A 23,119-nucleotide genomic window follows, 5' to 3' on the forward strand; every position below is an offset into this window, starting at 1 on the left:
ATTTCAAGACTGGGATGCATGGAAAACATGGCACAGCTGAATAAAAATGCATGTGTAAATTGCATCTGCATGCATTTGTAGTTTCTGGAAGAACATGCTACACACCTACCTACCAAGCACTGCTCACATCGCCCATTTTCTCCTACTTCTGTGGAGCAGAATCTACCAAACCAAATTTTCCAATACTGCTACTAAGCAGGTACCATCAAGCTTACAAACTGTGACCCTTGCTCCATCAGCTATTTTAACCAAGAAATGCTTTCCTTTATTGTTTTCATCTTACAGATGTAGGAATGGCAGCATGAATATAGTTGTGTGCAGCTGTTTATTTGAGACCTCTGTGTGGAGCTGTAGCAGAAGCCCAAGTAACCCTGATTTATGTAGCCCTGCATAACTCCTCCCTTGTTTGATCTACTGTAGGGAAATGATGATCTCTAAAACAAGGTAGAATCACTGTGTGACCAGATCTGTTTTACTGATGCTGAAGCAAAAAATGAAATGAGAGTGTTTGATATCAAAATAAAAATTGTGCAGAGTTCTACTTTTTGATTTTTAATTTTTGCTACTGACATGAGCCAAAAGATTTAGTGGTTAATCTTGCTCCCAGTGCCAGTGTTTCAAAAGAATGTAATTATGATCTTAACGTTCTGAAAGATTGCAAAGTATGGTGAGAGTTGTGCCCTCTCTCCAAAAAGAACCACCAGACAATCAAACAAACAAAAAATAAATCAGAGAATCTGGCGGATGTTATTGCTGTGAATGAACACAGGATTTTCAGAACGTGTTGATGCTTTGAATGAAAGTTATTGTCCACAGTAGAAGATAATTAGTCTTTTAATATTGCCAATATAGAGGTCATGTTTTAATTTTCATGTACATAGTCTCACAGACCTTAAAGTGCAGCAAAGGTAATTATCAGAGATGTTTCCCTACTTATTGAGGGACAAGAAGAGTGGCAACCCAACCAACAATCTTGTTAGCTTTGACAGGATTGAGGACCAGCAGTTGGCTCACTGCTCACCACTGTCACTGTATACATCTGTCTCTTCCTTGGAAAATCTGCAGAGAGGCAAGGCAAACTCTACTTCCTTTACTCTCATTTTCATGGGTTCATACTGTTTTCACAGTAAGCATTTGGAAATGGGTGTCTCACATTGATTGTTGATAATTGTCTGATTCTAACAAGAATTTTAATAAAAGATGCTAAATTATGAAACCCCCTCATAATACAACCTGTATTTAAATTTATTATGATAATTACCATGTGATTAGTAAAGTATGCTAGTTCAGTCACTAGAATAATCATTCTACTATCACTCAGTGCAGTAGTTAAACACAGTAAATTATTCTAATTAGTTAGTGATTGAATAGCAAGCATTAATTTCTGATATATTACTTGCAAAAAGTGTAGTAGTGTAGTTAGCAGTTAGTGACTATGAAATGTATGGGGAGGTTTGTTGCATAACTATCATAATTCAGATGTTGTATGAGTAAGACATGGACAAACATTTTCAAATAGACTAAATCTTCCTCCACTGTATTTTACCTTTATTAAAACCATCCCACGACAGACCATGCTAAAACTATATTACAAAGCCAATTATTTTGTAGGTAATAATTACCTGACCTATATGGAAACATTTTTTAGTAATTTCCATCTTAAATTAAGAAGTTGTGTTTAAAATTGACTAGAGTTCCAAAAAAATATCTACTGGATAGTCTTTTATGTGCACAGGCATGCAGGGGTGTTTGTAAGCATTATTGGCACACACTGAGCTGAGATGCACACTATGGAACTATGTAATGTTATCTTAAAAAAAATTGAGTGCTATACATTTTTAATATGTTGTGATAAAATATATTCATGCTTTTGAACACAAGACATTATAGATAAATAATTTTCTTTTTTTTTCTTCTATGGATCTGCAAAGTATGTGTTGAGTACGAAATGGATGGTAGAATAAGGAGGTATAAATATGAGACGTGGGGAAGATGAATTTGTCATGGGTAGATTGCCATCTGTTGATAATACAGCAGCCAACAGTGTATACTGACAAACACTTCTACCAGATAATTGTTTCGTTGTTTTTTTTTTTTTGTGAGCTTCTTCTAATGTAGGTTATTGTATTTGCTATTATATACGTAATATGGTAGTAATCAAATCCTGCTTATATAATTTAATAGTCCTGAAGAATCTTGGGAAAGGAGTGATGCTGGTGTTTTCTTTTACTGATGCAGTGTTTATTTACTTGAAATTTGCTGTTTTTAGTGAAATAGGAAAATGCTAACTTAGTCATATCATTAGTGTAGTAGTGTCGGGATGATATGCTCTTTCCCAGTGTTCATTCCTGAATGTCATTGGTCACAACAAACATGGAGTTTGGGGGAGATTAGTGTGTTGGCTTTTTTATGATGATGTTTAGTTGTGACTTACTTTAAAATTTGAAATAAAAATTGGGTAAATTACTTGGGGTGTCCAGGAGTGGAATAAAGCTGTTATTGCGTTAAGTTTCAGTTGTATGAGAGGAATATCCTCTGAGAGTCTTTTATACTCAGAGTAATGCTGAGTCTAGCTCTTGAGTTGAAATAAATGTTAGCAGGCAAATAAGTGAAGAGCTGGTTCTGAAGAATAGGCAGATTTGTAGAGTTGTGGGGTTTTTTTGTTTTTTTTTGTTGTTGTTGTTTGTTTTGTTGTTTTTTTTAAAGCCCACTTGCAGTTTCTTAGTGGCTGACAGTCTCTACTCACACCCCAGTTCTGCAGGTAATTTCTGAGACACACAGGTCTTCTACTGCATTGTCTGTCACTGTCATCCCCAGTCCTCCTGGTTTTGCATCACACACTGAGATATAACCAGTTCAGTGGCTTGTGTCATGGAAGGCCTCTTTCTTTGGAACTAGAAGACAGAGATACAATTATAAAATCTTTCCTGTAGCAAGGTCATCAGGAAAATTCTCCTTGATTTCATAAAAGCTGCATTCCTTCTTAGATGCTAATGAGTACTAAGAAGGTAAACAAAAAATAAGTACAAATGTGGAGCTGTATATTGAAAGAGAAGATTACTCCCCCCTCAGCTCTCTTTTGTTCACTGTGAGTTTGTATTGCTGAGATTGTTTGTTTCTCTGTACACATTCCAATTCTGAAAGCTTTTATTTCTCTTGTCCTGCATTTACTTGTAATTTAAGGATAGGTAGAGGTGCATGCTTAGCTGACAAAGTTCTCTTCAAGTATTTCTAAGTGGGGCATATTGAAGAAGTGTGACTTGTTAGGGTTGTTGTTGTTTTTTTTTGTTATAGTCCTCTGTATTAAGTTCTTCCTGCTATCTGCTCCTATCTTAGCAAAAACTAATTATTTGGAGTTTCATAGACTGCTGCTGCCAAATGGTCTCACAGTCAGTAACAAAGTACAGAAATGAAACAGAACACTAAACCTTGGGGATTCACCTGGCCTCCTTTGCAAGCCAGGTTGGTTCCCACCGTGTCAAATAACAATTAAAGCAATTGAGGTTTGAAGGTGGCTCTGTAGAGGTCAAACTAAAAACAATTTTCAGTATCTAAGTGACATACCTTAGCATAGAAACAGAGCATAAATACTAGTCCATAGGATAATGTTTAAAAGTGATTTTCTTATTTCTTAAGAGATATTTTAATTAATATACTTTTGTTACAGTTTCCTTACTGTCTTGATTGTACAGTTGTGTGTTCATGGTTAAACTCTTAACTATTAGAAGGACTCCAATATGAGAACCTTTTCACTTCATTGAACAGGTTACATATGTTCTTTCAATAAACATAGTAGGGTCATTTGCATTTATTCATCATATAATGAATGTGAATATTTCCTGTTGTCTTCCATCTAAAGATCTCAAACCACCAAGTGCTGTCTGCTGAGCTGCTAAAGTGCAGCTGCAGTGTTCTCGTTTTGGTTCCCTGCAAAGTAAAATAGTTTCAATTGGAGAGATTTGAGCTTTTTATTCCACCATAGGGAACAGTTTGCTAATTGGAGCACCCTGTTGAGAGAATCAAATCCCCTGAGGCTAAGCGTGAAAATCATGTTGCTTTCTCACATCCTGGGTGAATGTTCTAATAGCTGAACTTTTGGTTATGAATTCTTAGGGCTTAGGCTAAGGCATCGCTTTCTGCTGTCTTGTTAGGGAAAACTTTTGCTCTGCACCCCGCCTTTTGTGGATTCCATTCTGACATCCCTCCCACTTCTCCCCCTCTACAAAAACCTATATGCTTACCCCAATGGATTGCTTGCAACCACATACATCCTCAAAGGCTCTTATGAGCACATAGTACTCATGATTTTACTATGAGGGAAGTACCTAAGCATTTTCAGAAGCAAAGCTTTGTTACTTGAAAAGGTGAAATTGATTTCAAACAGCTGGACTTGTCTGTTCTGTGCAGTCCATTGTTGCAGCTTTTAAAGGCTATCAAAAAGATCTGAAGACATTCTCTAAGGTATTTTCCTGGATTTTTAGATACCGAGTTATGCTTTTTTCTTAATTCTTAATTTGTTCTTGTTGTTAACACTCCATAGATCTCACCTTCTTTATCAAACAATGAAAAGATGGAGTAATTTCATTTGAGAAATTAAAATCCAGATTGTATTTGATGTGGATGAGTTTGAGAAAATACATTTTATAGTTTAACATAACTTGTTAAGTATGTACTCTAAACATTGTATTATGTTCTGTTTAAATTCTGGAAACACCAATAGAATGAAACCTGGGAGGAACTTTATTTAAGCCAGAGCTATGTGTAGGATGAGTGAGTTTATTGCACACATTACTGTGGCCAAAATTGTCTTTAGGCACTGCATATTATCAAAGTTAGCCTTTTATTCTGCCTACATATCCAGAACTCTTCCAAATAAGTTTAGGAAAAAAAAAAATAAAAAAAATTCAATGTACAGATAGGAGAGATCATCAAACATGTGAGACCTGCCACAAGGAGCTGAAAAGTTTATCCTTTAAAAGTTTATGCTGTTTATTTGAAGTGCATGCCGGCTAACTGTTATTAATGTCCAAAACAAGAAATAAACTTGAAGATTTGGTGTAGTGAAGCCATGCTAGTTCTTAAATCTTCTCAGATAACAAGGAAAACAATGTAAATTATTTTGCAGTATATACATCTCCAGAATACTGGTTTCCTGCCACTAAAATAAACACGCCTTAGTTTAAAGAAAACAAATAGAATCTATTTTCACAAATAAAGGTAATTAACTTCATAATTTTGTCATATTTTCTAGCAGGCTGAGGTGATCTTGGCTGATGTTTGTTTATTCTCTTGCATTGCTCTATTCCTCCTCCTGTTTTTCTGAATGCAAATGAAATTATTTTAAAACAGGCTGTTACAGTCCAAACATGTTAGTGATGAACATACATAGCACACAAAGAAAACTTTGCTCTTATGAAAAAAAGCTATTTAAAAAAAAACAACAAAAAAACAGATTTGAATTACAAGTCCAATGTTATCATTTACTGCATTCAGTGAGACACACTATTAATTGTTTGCAAGTCCAGAAAGCTGAGCCCTGAACCTGCAGAAGGGAGCTCTGAACTTTATCCTCTTTTGGGAATTTCTCCTGAATTATATGCGGCATATAAGAAGGGTAGAATTTTATCTAGTGTGTGAACTACAGGATACTTGAACAGCTAAGAGAAAGGAGAGAGATTAAGAGGATACCTGCTGAAGTGAGTAATGATGACATGGTGAGATTTTGGTACAAAAGTGTAAGGGAGATGAGGAGAGAAATGTATAATGGAAAGGTTATTCATTATGCCATACATGCTTTAATAGTTCCCATTTGCTCCACAAATCTAATTAATGGGAATAAGTGGTTGAATTTTAATTTTAAGTTACTGTAGTAAGCAGTCCTATTTGAAGACAAATTTGAGGATTCCTTACAGAATAATTGCTATGTAATGTTATGCTAGTTTGAAGGTATTGGATATAAATAAGGATAAAGGTCAATATGCTCAAAAGGCAGTAGTTTAAGTGCAAACGAGAACACAGCTTGGAGAATTCAGAGGTTTTTGTTAAAGATGTGGGCAAATTAAGCATTCAAAATATCTCTTGAGGGGAGGAAAAAAGCAACTCAACAACAAGTTTCTTAACTTTTTGATAGCTGAATATGAACATTTTTGTCAGAGGTCAAAACAGCAGGGCTCATTAAAGTTGCAACTCTTCACTCATTGATGCAGTCGCATTTATTTATGCAACAGGAAGAAGCAAGAACAGCTGATCATCATATCATTCAAACTTAATATTTCATTCAGCCTTTGGCTAAGATAACCATAAATGACCCCTATGAAGTTTTGTTTGTGCCCATAGAGTACCATTGCTTTTCTTTTAATCATTCTCTGCCACAGGAAACATTTCAATTGAATTTTGCTCTTCATGCAAAGAATCAAGAGCAACTGAGAACCAACCTCATTTCCTTTCTTTTTCCCTTTAGCTCTATATTTTAATAGAATAATGTTCTATTGTGCTAATACTGGAGTTAGTGTAAGAACACATTAAATTAAAAATGTTTTACTGTACTAGTCTGCTAAAATCATCAACATCTTTCAAGAGTTTATTGAATTGCCTATCATCAGATCTCGGTTTCACTATTTGATCTGCTGGCATCTTCTTGGATAAGACAGTTTTGTGCTTACTGTGCTTCCCATTGCCTTTCTTTCAGTGTTTTACTCATCCTTTCAGGCTTCCATTAACTTCTTCATTGCTCTTCCCACTTTAATTGGGCAATAATTGTATCCTGTTCATCTCTTTTTTTTTTTTTTTTTTTGGGGGGGGGGGGGGGGGTTGGGAGGGGGGCTATATTTTTCTGTTTTGTTTGTTTGTTTTTTGTTTTCTTTACTTTGCACTCCAGGTTGAGAAAAGCCATAGTCCAGTGATACTGTGACAAGAACTTGCAGAAATCTAGGCATAGTTTGAGAGAATTTGTGAGACTCGATTGTATTGTGGTATTTTGGGGTTGTTTTTGTTCACTTGTTGGTTTTTTTTGTGTGTTTATTTTTCTTTCTCTCTCTCTTTCTCGCTCTTTTGTTTTATTTTGCCAATGGCAAATAGTCAGTTCTTTAATGCCTTTCCACTGTTCAGCATTCTGGTAATATCTTTATCTTAGATGGATAGAAGCAGTTGTTTGACACAGCGCAGTATTGGTATAACTAAACAACTTTTTCTTTAAAGTAGGCTTTGGATTGGTATTATGAAATCCGGATCTTTCAGTAAAGATAACACCTCTAGCAATCTCAACCCTGAGATGCTGGTTCAGAATTAACTCAGAGGGAAGTGTACCATCTGTTGCTAAAACCTAACACTAAGAGCTAAAGCAATTTCTAGCTTAAAGGAAAAATGTGGACCTGAAGTTAGCCAATTAAGGGAAGCAGGGAAAAACTTAAAAATAGCTTCTGGTCTTTTGCTTCTGCCTTGTGTTGGCTGCCAGTACAGACAGCAGAGAGAATTGACACTGCAGAGAAAATAAACTGTACAGAAAGTTCTGTCAGATACCCAAAGTAAACAAATGGGAAAGGGCAAATACTGTGTCTTTGCTATTTGATTTAGAATAACTGTACTGTGTGATGTAAAGGCTCATTTATAGTGTTTAAACTGTTACTATTTCTTCAGTTCTTGATAATCAAAACTCATTTCTGTGCCAAAATTACATCTTTGGATAACTAGCTTACTAGACTAGACAAGACAGCTAATCAGCCAAGCCTAGAAGAGGATTCAAAATTTGTTGCTCATGCTTATTTATGGTTTGGGTTGGCTCTAATATTTTTATTTGTATGGTGTAGATAATGCAGTAAACAAACCAAATAAGTTATAGCCAGCCTTGTTTTCAGTTCTGCTCAGAGGAGAAAAAAATACCACAAAATAGGCAAAGTAAGAGCTAGAGGCCACTGCTGCTTGAGATTAAATAAATTGTTCCAGCTTGCTTTCCTATGCCATATCTTCAGATATTGCAGTGATAAATCTACTATAACTGTAGGACCTGGATAAATGCAGATGTGACCTTTTGTTTACAGGGTATCAAGGGAAATCTTTATGAGACCACAGAAGTGTTTCAAAAGGTTTAGAAACATTATGAGATGGTAAAACGTGTCCCCTGTGGATAATTTTGGCAGCACAAATCTGATGCTATTTCTCAATGAGCAGTGCCCTTTCTGTAGAGATTTGAACAAACCATTTGGCAATGATGTTTGAGAAGCAGTTTTGGATAATATAATTCAGGGGAAACTCAACTGTGCTGTTTTAATTAAGCAGGTTTAAATTTATTAAAAGATTGATTTGAACATATTTATGTATCTACATATCGTATGTACAGATGTTGATGTTAGTGCAATGAAAAGTAAAGTAGAAAAATAACACTTTTGTTTTAACAAAAAAATGAGTCAAATTTGACTATTTTTAATACTTCCTCTAACTTCCATTGCTTCTAAGTGTTTGTATGGTTATAATTAAAAGTGGGGACTTTAATCAGCTTGATTAAAAGTCCAGATTGTGTTTTGTTACTTAGGATGAATCTACTGATTATACAAATACAGGAAAATATTCTGAGCAGGAATGGACCCTTGCTGCTGAATTGTGAACAGGAAGTCTGTCCTGCCACATAAGAGGAAATGACTGTAAAGTACAGAATAGCAGCAGTTGGTTGGGACTCAGATTTTTTTATTATAATTCCAGTTCTGTGCAGGAATTTTTTGTTGTTTGTTTTGTCAGTTTAAATAATCTGTACCTTGTGATTTGATTTCTGGTCTGCAGAAAGGTACTGATTAGGTGTACATTCATTAATTATCTATATATAAGTAATACAACTAATTTTCTGTAACTAATACCCTTAGTAGAAGAGGATCAGATTGGAGCAAACTGGGCGTATGTAAGTCCACAAACCCTGATGTGACGCACCTCTGAAGGCTGAGAGATGTTATTTCTTGGCCTGTGTTATTAATCTTTGATTGATCACATCAATTGGGACAGTTGTCCGAGGACTGAAGAAAAACAAATATCACTTCTGTGATAAGAAGGGTAGGGAAGAGTACACAAGTAACCAGTTAGCCTCAACTTGTTCTTTGGGATAGTGCAGGTTATCTTTGAAACCATTGCCAGACATACGAAGGTCGAGGAAATGATTGTAAGTAGTCAGGAAGGGGACCTGTTAACTTCTGCTGGGTTGACTAGTGTGGTAGATGACCCAAATAAAAAATGTGAACCCTACATATGCAGATTGAAGGAGAGTAGAGGGGTAATGCAGTATCTCAAGCCATGACCTCTGCCACAGCTTGTAAGGAGGCACTGTTTTAGACAGCCTTTTATATCCAAGTGGAGAAATGCCTAGAACATGATTTTAACTATACTGGATGATAAGGATGTTACCTGTCCGGTCAATTGTAGGCATTTCAGTCATCAGCACTTATTAGAGTTCTGCTGCCGTTATTTTATTAATGTACAAATCAAGCCTGCACTTCATTTTTAATTAAAAAAATAAAATAAAATCTTGTATATACTTAAGCTTAACATTGAAAGTATGAAATAAGTATGACAAAGTCAACGTTGCTGAAAACCTGGCTGCAAAAGTGCATTTAGGGCTTGAAAACATCTCTTCAGGGTTATAAACCCATACTTAGATAGTTTTTGGTATATATAGTGAGGGGGGAAAAAGCATCAGAAATAAATAGGCTGTATGTAGGTCCTTCTAATTTTCTTGTCTGTACAAAGGGACTCATTCTTAGTGGATTTAACTACCTCAGTAATATCATAACTGCAGCCAGATTTGTTCTGTAATTTCAACTTTGTTGTCCTGGAAGTGTTTTGTGCTGTGTGCGAGGTACAGCGTGGTCGTTTGGCATTGTGGCTCTTACTTGCAGTTGCTACAGCAACAGGCTTCTGCAGGGAGAAGATTATCTGGCGAATGTTACCATGGGTGTTTGCTGTAGAGCTGTGTAAACAGATGTAAATTAACTTTTAACATTGCAAATAAGACAACATCTGGGGCTGTTGTCTCTGTTACCCTCTGTCATCCACCATGCTGAGTATCCACCTCCAACTGAAACGAAGTGTGAATGTCCCTAATTGGTATTTCTCTGTTCATGAAAGGAATTGTGTATCTAACTGCTGATCTGTGTTGCTAGTGTCTGGCGGGGATAGTCTAAAGATCCTGGTTCCCTATCGGATAAACTCTTAAGTTTTTGCCAGCAAACTCCTTTTGTATAAATTTGACTTGGAAGGCGGTTAACAAGCTGCTGTTATCCTGGTGGTTCTGGTTAGAGATGGTGCAGCACACGATCGTTCTTTACTGCTATATTAGAGCCATCAGAAATCTAGGATTCACAATAGGTTCAGTTGTTTTGCATTTGTTGCTTTCCATTGTGTTTCCAATGTTACCTCCTAGTCATTGTATTTTATAGTATGAAAATAAAATATATAATCCCCTAATATCAAGATGCTAATGATCTGGTTATGTGGTTTTCCTGTGCTATGAGATATAAAATGACAACCCACATTAGGTAGTTCTGTTTGTGGGTGTTGCTGTGTTAGATCACAACCTTATCTGTTAGTGGCTTTATGTATATCAATGTGACATCAACAAAATACGTATTTTCTTCATACTGACTACAAACAATCAAGTAGCTTAAGAAAAGTGCCACCCTGCTCTGCTCCAACTTTTGATCTTCAGAAACTAGATTGTTTGGAAAAGAAGCAGATGGAAATTCCTTTAGACTATGGATGTATGTATGGGAGGGAGAGAAGCACAGCCAAAATCACCTTCCAGAGTGAGCAGTGCTTCTTTGATTTGAAGTCCTCTGCTGATAACAATGATAACAGTGTCAGCCTCATAGGTACATTTGTTGTGATTCACCTGCATGCCCGAGGTGTGAGAGTTGAGAGAAGAATGACAGAAGAATAAATATGATCTTAATATATTGTCTGACCCTCCTGCCAATTTTTATTCATTTCTGAGCAAAACTGCTGGCACTATGCTGTTCCCATGTTCTCTGATGGAAACAACATGCAAAAAGAAATGCTGCATGCAATCCATTTTCCCCCTAGAAAGTTAGGTGAAGTTTGGAAATGCGTTTTGCTATTAAAACCATAAAAGTATTTATATTTTCACTTTTTCTTTGAAAAGAAATGGATTAGTAATAAGTGAGATTGAAATACTAAGATAATAAAGAAAATCTCATCTATAAAATGCTGCAGTTCTTTGGGAATTGCATTCCTCTGTTTTCCATTCTTACCTAGAAAATTACTTTTTCCCCATTAAAGTATTCAATATAGCAGTCATAAAGTAAAGATAAAAATCACTGTTGAGCTAATATGTTTCTCTGAGTGGAATCAAACTTGCATTAATCTAACCACATCTTGCATTCACGGTTTGTTGAGGGTTTTTCGTGTGTGTGTGTGCAAACCATAATTATTCCTTTGTTTTAAGTCTGCAGTTCTCCCTTTGGTTCTGTATGTGTTCAGCGCACCCAGTATTTGCTTTGTTTGTGTCATCCTTTACCATGCTGATACCAGGATTTTTAATATTGACAGCAAAAATGCCAGCTAGCAGCCACGTTAGCTACACACACACACACCTGTGTTTTTAAGTACCACAATTTCTGAAATAGCTGTATCTGTTCATTCAGCTGACAAATTGAATCTTTGATACTGATTGCAGAAGGAATTGTAGAGTAAGCTGTAAACTTGCCTGTTCCTGTATTTATTGTTGTGGTAAAGCAAGATAAAAAGGATTTCATTTTCAAGATAAAATGGGAAGAGAAACAAGGAATATCTCAGTACCTTGTCATTTCATCTAGGTAATATTTCTGCCACAGAATTATTAGAACTGGTCTTGCTTACAGGCAGGACCAATATGTCATTATCTAATCATGAAAAAATTTAAGCGTAAGCAAACAGCAGTTTGCAGCTTTCATCATGAAGATGTAAGTGTCATGCATGGTAGATTATAAGAGTCAGTCCTCTGTATTTTCATTATCACACTAGTGGGGAAAAAGCATTATAAGAAGAGTAATCTGACTTTAAAATTCAGAGCTCAAAAGTATATACATTTTTTTTCTAAGAATTCAGTATAAGAGTCATAAAATAAAGAAAAAATCAGTGTTGTATATTCTTTTGAGCTGATGTAGATTTGTAACACTTGCAAAACACTTGCAAAAAAAAACACTTGCAGAAGTTAACATCCTTCTCTTTTTCCCCACTCAATATCAAGAACAGTTCTTTCTGCCTGTTTAGAGAGTTAACAGTAGCATTCCAAAAAGGCTGAATGAAGTATGTTGGTTTTGTTTTGTTTTGTTTTTTCCCCCCACATAGAATCATTTAATAAAACCCTTTCTTGAACAGGCCCCAGTTGTGATCAGTTACAGTAAAAATAGCCTCTTCCTGAGACAGATGTATTTTAAACAGAAAGAAGTCAATTGTTTAAGCAAAACAGGGTAAGCAGTATCTGAAGTACTGCTCAGTCTGAGAAATTTAATATACCAACCTAGGATTCTACGTAACTATTATAACTTCTCAGATTTGCCATAGGCTTCATGCTTGACGTTGTTCAGATGTTTTAATATTTCTGCACCTCATTATCTAGCCATCTCTATTTATGAAAATGGTATGGAAATAATTTCTTTTTCCATTATTTGTAGGTCTCATTTATTTTCTTTAATCTTCTTTGAGATGCAGTATTTTTCTGTAGGCTGAGTGTGATGGTATAATGATAAATTACAGTGCAGTCTGGAATTGCACAGAAGGGAAACACTCTGTTATTTATTTGTTGGGCATAAGACTGCTTTATTAGCAATGTTCTCTAGTTTTCAAATGACTTTCAAATGTAGTATGTATATGTCGTGTCTTAAAACTGCACCTTAATATGCAGTGTAACACTCCTTAGAACTTCACCATCCAAAAAAATCACAGCAATAATATTATTTTAAAAATCAAGGCTTTCTGAGCTTGCTTTGTTTAAAGTCACTGTATGTTTAATTTTTTGCTTCTTAAAATATGCTGTGACTGTTTATACATTTCCTGAGTGGGTTGTTGTTTTTTTTTTTGTTTGGTTGGTTTTTTTTGTTGTTGTTGTTTTTTGGTTTTTTAATTTTGATAGAAATTTCAAAATATATTTTTTATACTCCATTTCCTTTAATTTATGACACTGGAAGAGTTGGGCTATATCATAGTCTGTGGTCCATAAACATAGAACAATTGAATTATGTCCCAGTTTATGTGACAGACCAGATAACTCTGATTGATAGATTTGGAGCAGCAAGAACACAGGAACTGCCATTATAACATTCTTCACAGTAATGGGAGTGCTATCTATCATTAAGCTACGCAGATACTTCTTGTTGTGATTCTTTTTCTTATAAAGTTACCCTTGAAGGTGACATGAGGATGTTTCTGGGGAAAGAACTTCAAAAGCTGTAGGAAAGGCCTAGTTTCATAGGATATGATTCAAATGGCATCCATAGATACATACACGAGAATATAGTAAATAATGACCTTGATTCAGCCAAAGAAGTAAGTTCTCAAAATAAATTTAAGGCCCCCTTGAATAAGCCTTATGACACTTACCATATTCTGTTTTCAGAGCTGAAATAAGGTGTACTGTTGTTGTGTTTGTGGAAGTTTTGGTCAAACAAATTGCTTATGTTCAAAACCCAGTGTATGCATAATAAACTTATGTGGACGTTTTCTGTCCCTGATCTAACCCTCTCATTTTTCCATCGGTAAAAGCTGAAAACATCTGCAGTTTATATTTTGGCAGCATATACAGCACGTAGCTGTACAGGTGAATTCTTGCAAGAAACTCCATATGTATTTCAGGACACAGGATGAAGAAGAAAAAAATGTGCAACCAAAACCCGTATAGACTGAAATGACTTGCACAGGCCTCCTTGAAATTTTGTTTAGTTCCAATTCTCAGACATATCAATGGTACTCTTTGTGACTACTTTAGGCATATAAGGAAGAAAAGGTTTTTAGTGACCATGGTAATTCAGCTGTACAGTTAGTTGGTTTGTAGCTTTCTGTCTAGATGGGCCCCAGTGGCCAGAAGTACTAAGCTGAACAAGATGCGACTCTAGCCTGACACTTGGGCAAACTCTCACATTGTAGTAATGTAAATTTTAAATTCAAAGTTCTGTTGCAGTGGTGGCCTGTTATGGTGCACTGATTTATTTTGGTTTAGACTGCAGACATTTCCTCTTGGGTAGCCATGCTTATGTTCCTAAGGATCTATTACCAGATGTTTATGAGCTGGTTGTTGGCTGTGTCATTGCAGAGATGAGTTATGTTTGCTTAGTGGAGAATATGACAGGAGGTAAGATATACGTGGAAAATAAGAGCAAGCAGTATTTAGTTAATTGGTTAATATGCCAAGAGAACTAATTGCTGGACAGCATATCTAACTTTGAATATAATATGCTGAGGAAAAAAAAAAAGTGAATTAAGAGAAGATTAAAGTATAATTTACTTTATAAGTTGGGGAATAGTACAATGGTTTTGTTACTATATCAATTTTTATAATGTTAAATAATGCTTTCAATATTCCTTACACTATAACTTGTAAGTATGAAGATATGTCCATATAAAGTATTACCAAATATATCTTAAGTATCTGAGAGGAATTATTTTATTAGTCATTATATCTTCAAATGTAATTTGTTAAAATTGCATTGTTTATATAGTAGTGTAACTTACTTGTTTTATCAGCATAATCCTGAACACCTTATTAGACTGCTGAGTGCAATCCCTGTGAGATACTGGTTTTGTTTTTACAAGCCTTCCGTGTGTAGTCTAGAGAAAATGACTTAATATATCCAATGCTTAAATTTGCAATTTATAAAAGAGAAAATGTATATTTATATTCAGACTAAATGTGAGTAGCTGCATGGAAAGCATATGGATAAGTACTAGTTCATTCTCTTGCTCTCATCGCAACTCAGCTTTTTGAATGGCGCAAACTGCATATTTAGAGAATTAGATGGTGTTTTTCCAAAGAGCTTAAATAAATATTTTCCTTAAGAAGGTGTGAAAATTAACAAGAATGTGGGTGTCCACATCCCTCTAGGGACTGAAATCTCAGATGCAATATTTGTTTTCTTCTACTCCTGCCTTTGTCAGACCTTTCTCCCACACTCGCTTCACCCCAGAAAAATTTCCGTAGTGTCAGGAGATTAAATGAATTTCTTAGAAGTGTGTAAACCAGGGAGTATTTATTTTGCTTTTAAAAACTAAAATGACTTTAAAATTTGTTCTTACGTGTATGTGAAGGAGCAACTAGAGACAAGATTCTTTCCAGCTTTCTATAGTAGTCACTACAAAGTGGAAGATTAAGACTCAATTCTCTATTCTAATACAGTGAGCTCTCAGGAGAAACTGGGATATTACTCTGAGTATTCTATAGCTGCTTCCCCGAGGATTTCCCTGGAGAGTGGGTGGCAGAAAAGCTGGGATCTGTCTCAATTTATCAAATCAGTAACTTGTGCTCTTATTTACCAGGGAAATGAGTTTTCAGCTGTAGCCTACCCAGATTAAGCACTTTTTCTTCTTCTTCTTCTTTTTCTTTTTTCTTTTTTTTTTTTTTTTTTTCATTAAGAGGTTCTTAGTTGATATAGAGCAAATATTGGCATAAGGGAAAAATGATCTTGTACTTTGCTTTTAGGTGAAAAATATCAGTGCCTTACTACTGAGATAGCAAGCTCAATGGCTTGATTAACCTGAGAGTTGTAGAATGTTGACATAAGACTTGGACTAGGTATGTTTTTGTATATTTTCTATATTATTCTAATCAGAGCAGAACTGTAGCAGCCAATTTTGTAAGTGTTTATTAACTGATTTCTTTGAAAGTTTAACTTGGGCATTTAGGATACAGTTTGCTGAGATGCTAGAACAACCAGTAGCTTCTGCCTGCAAATAACATATCAAACATTCCTACATAGCATCTGTATTTGAAAGTGTGACTTATTTATTGTGCAGGTAGTTTGCCGAAATAGCTAAGATATATGAATGCAGAGTTTTCTGCAACCAGGATAGATGCAACTTAAAATCTAAAGCAACTATTTATTGGCTTACAAGCACATAAAAATGTAGAATTTAGTGAGCTTTTAGGTTCACCACTAGTGCTAGTAAGGAACCAGAAAAGCTTTTGCTGACCAGGAGTCATTAATCAAATAGGGAGGGTTCAGCTTCCCTGGCTCTCTGGCTTGCATCCTCAGGTTGCTGTGTTGCCTTATCCCACCAGCTTCACTGGCACAGATAAGTAGACTTGACAGTTCCTGACTAGCTCCCAAGCTAAATGAGGCTGCCTCCATGGTTTTGGTTTTGTTTTGTTGTGTTTTGTTTTTTTTTTTTTTCACTTTGGGCTTTCTTTTTTTTTTTTAGCAGGAAAGAGAGAAGATCTAGATAATGACAGATTAGAAAGGCAAGTGAAACCTGTGCTCAGGAGGAAAACAAGTGTCCGTTTGTTACTTTGCTTTTGTAGTCAGATATGCAGCTGTTTTCCTGGAAGCATGGCCTTAGGACATGTAACTGTTACTTGGGAAGAGAAATGCCATAACCACAAAAGCTCTCCTTATACCTTTTCTTAGTGTCTGTTTTGGGGAACATTGTCACATGGTATGGGACATCACTGATCAGTTTGGGTCAGTTGAGCCACTTGCATCCTATCCCAGCTTCTTGTGCACCTCCTGCCTGCTTGCTGGAATGGGCGTGGACACAAAGCCTGGCTGCTGCTCATAAAAGTCAAAATACAGGCATGGTAGCAAATCTGTCCTAGCCACAAACTCACAGCACACAGCATTGTATGGGACTGTCATGGGCTCCATCTCAGTGAGACCCAGCTCTCCTCTCTGTGCTGGTATTTTGCGTCTTGAAACAGTGTTGTTAGCAAACCCATCTCAACAACCCTGCCCTTAGGCTCTAATTTTACCCTTCCAATCTATCTACAGATTTTCTCCCAGCTTGGTCTTGGCTATCTGAGTGAAGGTTAAGTAGGTGGGCCACAACAGAGCCTGGGTCCTTGCTGTGAAGGCTGCTTGATGCCAGAGATGTAGGGGGGGAGGACCTCCCAGCAGTGTTATGAGGGTAGGGAAGTGCACAGTTTTATGGAATTTCCTTGTTGCAGATCAGTTTGACACCCGTTATTTCCTAAGTATTGTTTGTGTTTTTTCCCAATAGTTGAAGTGGGATTAAATCATCCCCAGTCTGAACAGTCGGGTGCTTTATTCATTATAGGAAACATCAACTTTCTTTCCCTTGGGAAAAAATGCAGCACTTGCTATCATGCAGAGTTTTTAGTTATGAAGATTATCTCATTGTCAATTACCTAAATAAAACATTAGTTTTTATATGAAAAAGTGCTATCTACAGACATAAACATCCATTTTGCATGCATAGAAAAGGCCCTCGCAGCTGGAGCATATTAGGTATAAGGGATAACTGATATTCTCTTTCTGCTGTGTGGGGCCAAAATTGCATGAAAATTTATAGACATTTCTAGTGTTAGCTTCTAGGACCAGCTGTCCTGCTACTGAAGTCTGTCCAGACAAAAGATGAAAAAAAAACCAACAGATCTGAGCAGGGGATTCTCTGAGAGATTAGCAGAAGTATTATCCTCTATACTCTTTCCTATGTGAAAATAATAGGAGTGGGTTTTCTACGTGTTTGATGTATATAGTGAGATATGCCACTTTGTTACTGTCATTGGTGGTGTTCTTATGTTCAGTCAGTGCACCTTTACTCTCTTTTTAGTCTAGTACAGCTTTCTGAATACTTTTCCTTTCGTATTTTGAATTTCAATATAAGTCAGGAATAGACAGTGGCAGTTTTGTTTTTAGGCAGCGCAATAGAGAAAATTTTGAGTAAATTCATTTTGCAGTTGTCAAAACAAAGTAAAGTAATAGAAGAAAAGTGATCTGCCAAGCATATTTGGGATGAGCACTGGAAAATGATTGAACATGTAATAATTTGGGTTGCAGTATCCTTCACAGCCTCTACAGAGGGTACACTTTGCACATTACCTGCGGCGCAGGCATTAGTGCAGCTCTGCCAGGTGAGCCAGAACAAAGCCTGCCTCTGGCTAAACCAGCGGGAATGCTGCTAAGCTTGTTTCCACTTGGAAGGCATTCTGCATATCTTACAGTAAACATAGAGAGATAATTTACAGAAGAAGATAAATGCAGACGTGAAAGATGATTGATGAGAATCCAAAGATTTGGTGATGCTTGACATTCAGTACTTACATATGCAGAATAATCTGCATATAGTGTAGTAAGTCAAATTATGCAATCTTGTAGATGAATTTCATGGTAAGCTCAGTGGCTTTATTTCTCCTCGATAATTCATTTATAAATGTTCAATGTCCACAAATTGAAAGGTGCAGTGCTTAATTAGAAATTTGCATTAATGAAAGGTGTGCTGTGAAAAGAGTATTTCTATTTCATTTATAAGTTATTTGCTGATTTTTATATCTCCTCCTATCTTTTTTTAGATTTGATTTATCTTACTAAATTACCCTCAATTAAGTTCTCTCTGAATTACAGGACTGTTAAAGCACTGTTAGAATTTTAAGTTCAAATATCAGCTCCCGTGATAAATTTCAGGAGATATTCAGAGATAAAGTTATTCAGTAAAGCAGATATATTAAGACTAGCATCACAAAAATTAGAGGAGAGGACAAAAGCAAAGAGTCATGAGGGAGAAGAAACTACTGGGAAAATCACTTAATTGTTTTCATATCACTGACTATCATCCTTAATTGTTGACATTAGGAGAATGAATTTAATTGGCAGGGTCAGTAGGACAGTATAAAGCTTATGCAGGGTTTAAAGGGATTTTTTCTGAAGTTCAGTATTTTTAATATACAGTGTTACTGTATACAGACGTTACTGAAATACTTCCTTGTATTATTTGCTAACCAGCAAGTTTTAAGGTGAGATTTCAGCAAGTGACACAGACCTGAAAATAATTTATTTTATTAGGGGAAGCTATTTAACCTGGGTGCAAGCTATGCAATACATGTCTTATTATATGAATTTAATACACTCCTATTCAGAGATTTCATTAGTACAAGTTACTATTAGGGTCGATTTTCTTTATTTTCCCAGGGTATTATGACTAATTCTCAGTGTTGATTGTCTTCAGTGCCTAAGTTGGATTTCTGCCTTGAGCTACAGTGTATTTCCTGCTTCAAAGATGGAACAGTTAATTTCTAAGACAGTACATAGCCTACACCCTAGACAAATAGTTAATCAAAACTAAAGTCAGTGTGGTTGTTTTTTCATTGCTAGGCATCTACTTTGGGAGTGACCAATACAGCCAAAGGAGTGTTTTTTAGTTTTTAGGTCCACATCTCAAAGTTAAAAACAATGTTTGCCTCCATTCAATAAAGGAAGTAGACGTGTATTAGCGTGATTCTAAAAGGTGACGTGAAATAAAAATTCTCTGTGCTCCTTCCCTGCTGGTGGGGAAAAAAAAAAAAAAAAGAAAAGAAATTGTGGCTGGTACATATGCATTAAAGGGATGCTTCTCAGTACAAAAGACTTGTATGGACAATTTGCAGAACATTTGATGCTCCTCCGGTGAGAGGAACTAAACTTAAAACCTATCTTGGTTTGGGATTATTTGGTGTTTTAGTAATTACTTTTTGCTTCACCAAATTGAGCCAAATGTGATTTACATTCTTTAACTGATGTCTCCTCTGTTTAAAACACAGTGATAATTTCAGAAATTTGACTGGTTCTTGGGAGGTGGAAAATATAGGAAAGGTATAAGTTCTGAGTCACAATATATGGTTTTACATTGCCTTTTGTCTCTGCTTATTTTAGTAATCCTGTGTGTATCTGCTTTAGGATTTTAGTACATAATTATGCTGTATTATAATTCTAGGTGGTACCCAACGTTAAGGGTCATTTGAAATGTAATAGTGTTATGTCCACAGTCATTGCTTTGTCCCTTCTGATTACACTGGGAAATCTCAGAAGCAAGAAGGCATTGAAATCACATGCTTAGGAGCAGCTGCTTAAACAGATTAGTTTTTAGTGTTCTTCATTTTGGATAAAGGCGCAAAAAAAGAAAAATGGTGATTGATGTATCTTTGCATCTTTTGTGGTGAAAGTAGTCCTGTGCACTCTAGTAGATGTTAAGGCTCACACACAAAAAGAATGTGTGTGTGAGGAAAAGCAGGATAGGTGTTTCTTTTTTAAAAGGAATAGGAAATTCAATATGAATGCTTCTATACCACTCTAAGTACCATGTGTATTGCTTTGACCTTTAAAAAGTAATGGACATAAAAGTAATGTGCGCTAGGATTATCATCTTCAGAGCCAAAACCAAAATAATCACATATGAGCTGTATTCTATTAATATATACATTGCAGCACCCAGTGGCAGTGTCACAGGCTGCGGTAAGGGCAGGTGTATGGGTCCATAAGTATACAACACTTCAACTTTTTTTTTTTTTCCTCTGTACAACATCTACTACCTTGAAATGTTTACTCCTAATTTCCATCTGTATTTACATAAGGTGTGTACCTTGGTTAACAACTCCTAAGTGTTATGATTTTCCAGAACCATGCACTCACTGGTATACGGAGTTATTCTTGGAACAGTAACATAATTTTTAAGCTTTTTGTTTCTTTCTGTCAGCCGAAACTTATCCAGAGCCATCAGATTTTAGACGAATTTTTTTATTTCTGCTGTCTTTTTTTGGTTTTTTTTTTCCCTTGTCATGTATTCATTTACATTGATGTTTGTTGGTGGTGTCTTCCTTCTATGCAGAAAATGCTTTACTCACTGCAGTGAGCTCTGGTCATCTGTTGCAGACATCTAACTAGAGCCTTGAAAGAGATGGCTGGATCATGTATGGTTTTCTCTTCAAGGCAGATGATTTTAGAGATATGGATTACTGTCTGAAATCTAACTTGAAAGTGCTTTGATATCATAATGGCTCAAAGTTAAAACAAACATTTTTATAACTAAATAATAATTCATTTTAACTATGTTATGGCATCTTGTTGTTGTCCTACATTTTTAAGCATTAATGTTTTTATACATGGCTACAGTTCTTTTTCCCAGCACCTCAAGCAGAATTTTCCTTTACTATTAATTTGTTTAAAAACAGTATTTTTTAGAAGTTCATTTTATGGAGGTGAGGAGTTGAGAAACAGCATTTTGAGAAATCTGGATTCTTATTTTGGGCATTATTTCTAGCCCGTTTATTTGGGGGGGGGGGAGGGGTGGTGGTGGGGGAGGGTTGTGGAAATTAAGCTGTATCTATTATTGTCTATCAAGCTCAATTTTTGGTCTTCATGATTCTCACTGAAACCCTGGCAGTTTTAAAATTTGGGCTGAGTACTTCCCCCCCCCCCCCCCACCCAAAGACCTATTTTGAAATACTGTTGCACTGATTACTACTTTAAGAGAAGACAAGGTCTTCTTTGGCTATATCTCATGCACCTTTCTCTGCCATTAGAAGCAGTTGTTCCTGTCTGTAAGATTAGTCAGAGGAACATATGCTCCATCTTCATTTTCCTTCGTTAGAGCAGTGGGAAAATTCATTTCCAGTTCTTGTTCACAGGCAGGTGACACTCTATAGAGACAGTTTTAGAAACTTGCATTGCAAACATCAGGCACTGTCATCAATCAGTGATATGTGATGTTTTCAAGTTCTTGTGGTATTTGTCCTTCTACATAGCTCTTTGGGGACATTCGCATTTGATGCTACCAGCAAAAGCAATTGGAAAATCAACTTGGGAACTGGAGCTAGCTATTAATTAGTTTTGGTGGGTTTTTTTTTGTACTTTTGCAGAAATTGCAGCTGATGATATGACGTTGATCTTTTTTTTTTTTTTTTGGAAAGACACAAGTAAATTAAAACTGTAGTATTTTACGTTTATATGTATTAGTGTTAAGATGAATGTCTTTCTTTCCCTCAGATAAATAGAAGCTGTATGTATTTGTGCATACCTAATCACATTACGTTTCTAATCAGATTACACTGGCTTTGTCCTCTCCTAAGCAGTTCTGAAAGCATGGTGGTTTGCATGAAATAAACAGACTGCCAAAATCAACAGTCACTTCATTTCCATTATGAGGTCTCAGGAGCAAAGCATTCTGGGTTTTGAAATTCTGGGGAGAAAAATGCCATATGCACTTAGAAACTGGCTGTAAATTGAAAAAAAAAAAAATAAAAAAATGTTTCATTATAGTACAGTGTATTCTTGTATTTGTTAGTTAACTAGCACAAATTCTCTGTTGTTTTCAGTTTTGTATAATGATGATTATATTAGGGAACATTATTGGAATATGGAAGTATATCTAATATACTTGAGTTGCAAAGGTTAATGACACATTATTATGTTTACCAAGATAATGCGCTCAGAAATTGCATTTCAGCAGCTGTAGTAAAAGATTATTTCAACTTCAGATTTGGTTTGAACTGGTGGAATTAAGAGTTCTTGCAACCTTGGTTCAGTCTCATTACTATTTTGCAGTCAATGCACTCAAGTATAATGGTTTTATCACAACCACCCCATATGTCTGTTTTACACTTAAAGGACTGAGGCAGAGATTATAACACTTAAAACTGTGAAAAATGTGCAGGTTTTTCATGTGAATATTTTTTGGGTTATCCTTTGTTCTTAATTCTTCATTTTTCAAAGTGGGAATCAAGTGACTTAATTTGCAGTTCTGACCATTCTCAGCTTTATCAAATAAAATCCTTAATGCCTCACTTAATTCATCCTGAAAACGCAGAATACACATGCCAGTGGATTGCTATGAAAGCTTTGGGCTGTAGAGACTTCATTGTAGTTAATTAGAAACTTGATGGTGGTAGCAAAGATAATATTTTCTCTCTGGTAAGTACTGGTACTCTCCAGTAAGTTAGATTAGTTTTTCTGTTCTTGTGCTTTGTTTCATTCATTTCACATCTTCCAGTTTGTTATCAAGGATGCGTATACATGGCAGGTTCATTTATTGTACAGATGTGATTAATCACTGAGACGTACTTACTCTGGATACTGAATGAAACAGAAGATATAGAAAAAGATGCACTCTAAATCTTTGTAGTCTTTGAGCTATGCTTATTTGGGAACTTTAACCCAAAGAATTAAGG

At 35.8% G+C, this 23,119-nt stretch overlaps 1 protein-coding gene across 7 annotated transcripts in view; it reads left to right on the top strand.

The window, feature by feature from the left end:
- Positions 1–23,119, top strand: part of CCSER1 (coiled-coil serine rich protein 1) — a 562,640-nt gene that overhangs the window by 375,710 nt on the left and 163,811 nt on the right. Inside the window, exon 10 of one of the 7 annotated variants that reach the window (XM_085545027.1) lies at positions 1–23,119. This exon is cut by the window's right edge and continues 24,306 nt beyond it. The exons of 5 other annotated variants lie outside the window; for them this stretch is intronic. In XM_085545027.1, coding sequence (XP_085401153.1) covers positions 1–81 — 81 coding nt within the window. In that variant the 3' untranslated portion in view covers positions 82–23,119. One more of the 7 variants, XM_085545031.1, reaches the window with a different exon arrangement.

This window comes from Coturnix japonica, chromosome 4 (assembly GCF_054131305.1).
Source record: "Coturnix japonica strain WE chromosome 4, WE-NBRP24, whole genome shotgun sequence".
In the NCBI taxonomy this organism is placed as follows: domain Eukaryota; kingdom Metazoa; phylum Chordata; class Aves; order Galliformes; family Phasianidae; genus Coturnix; species Coturnix japonica.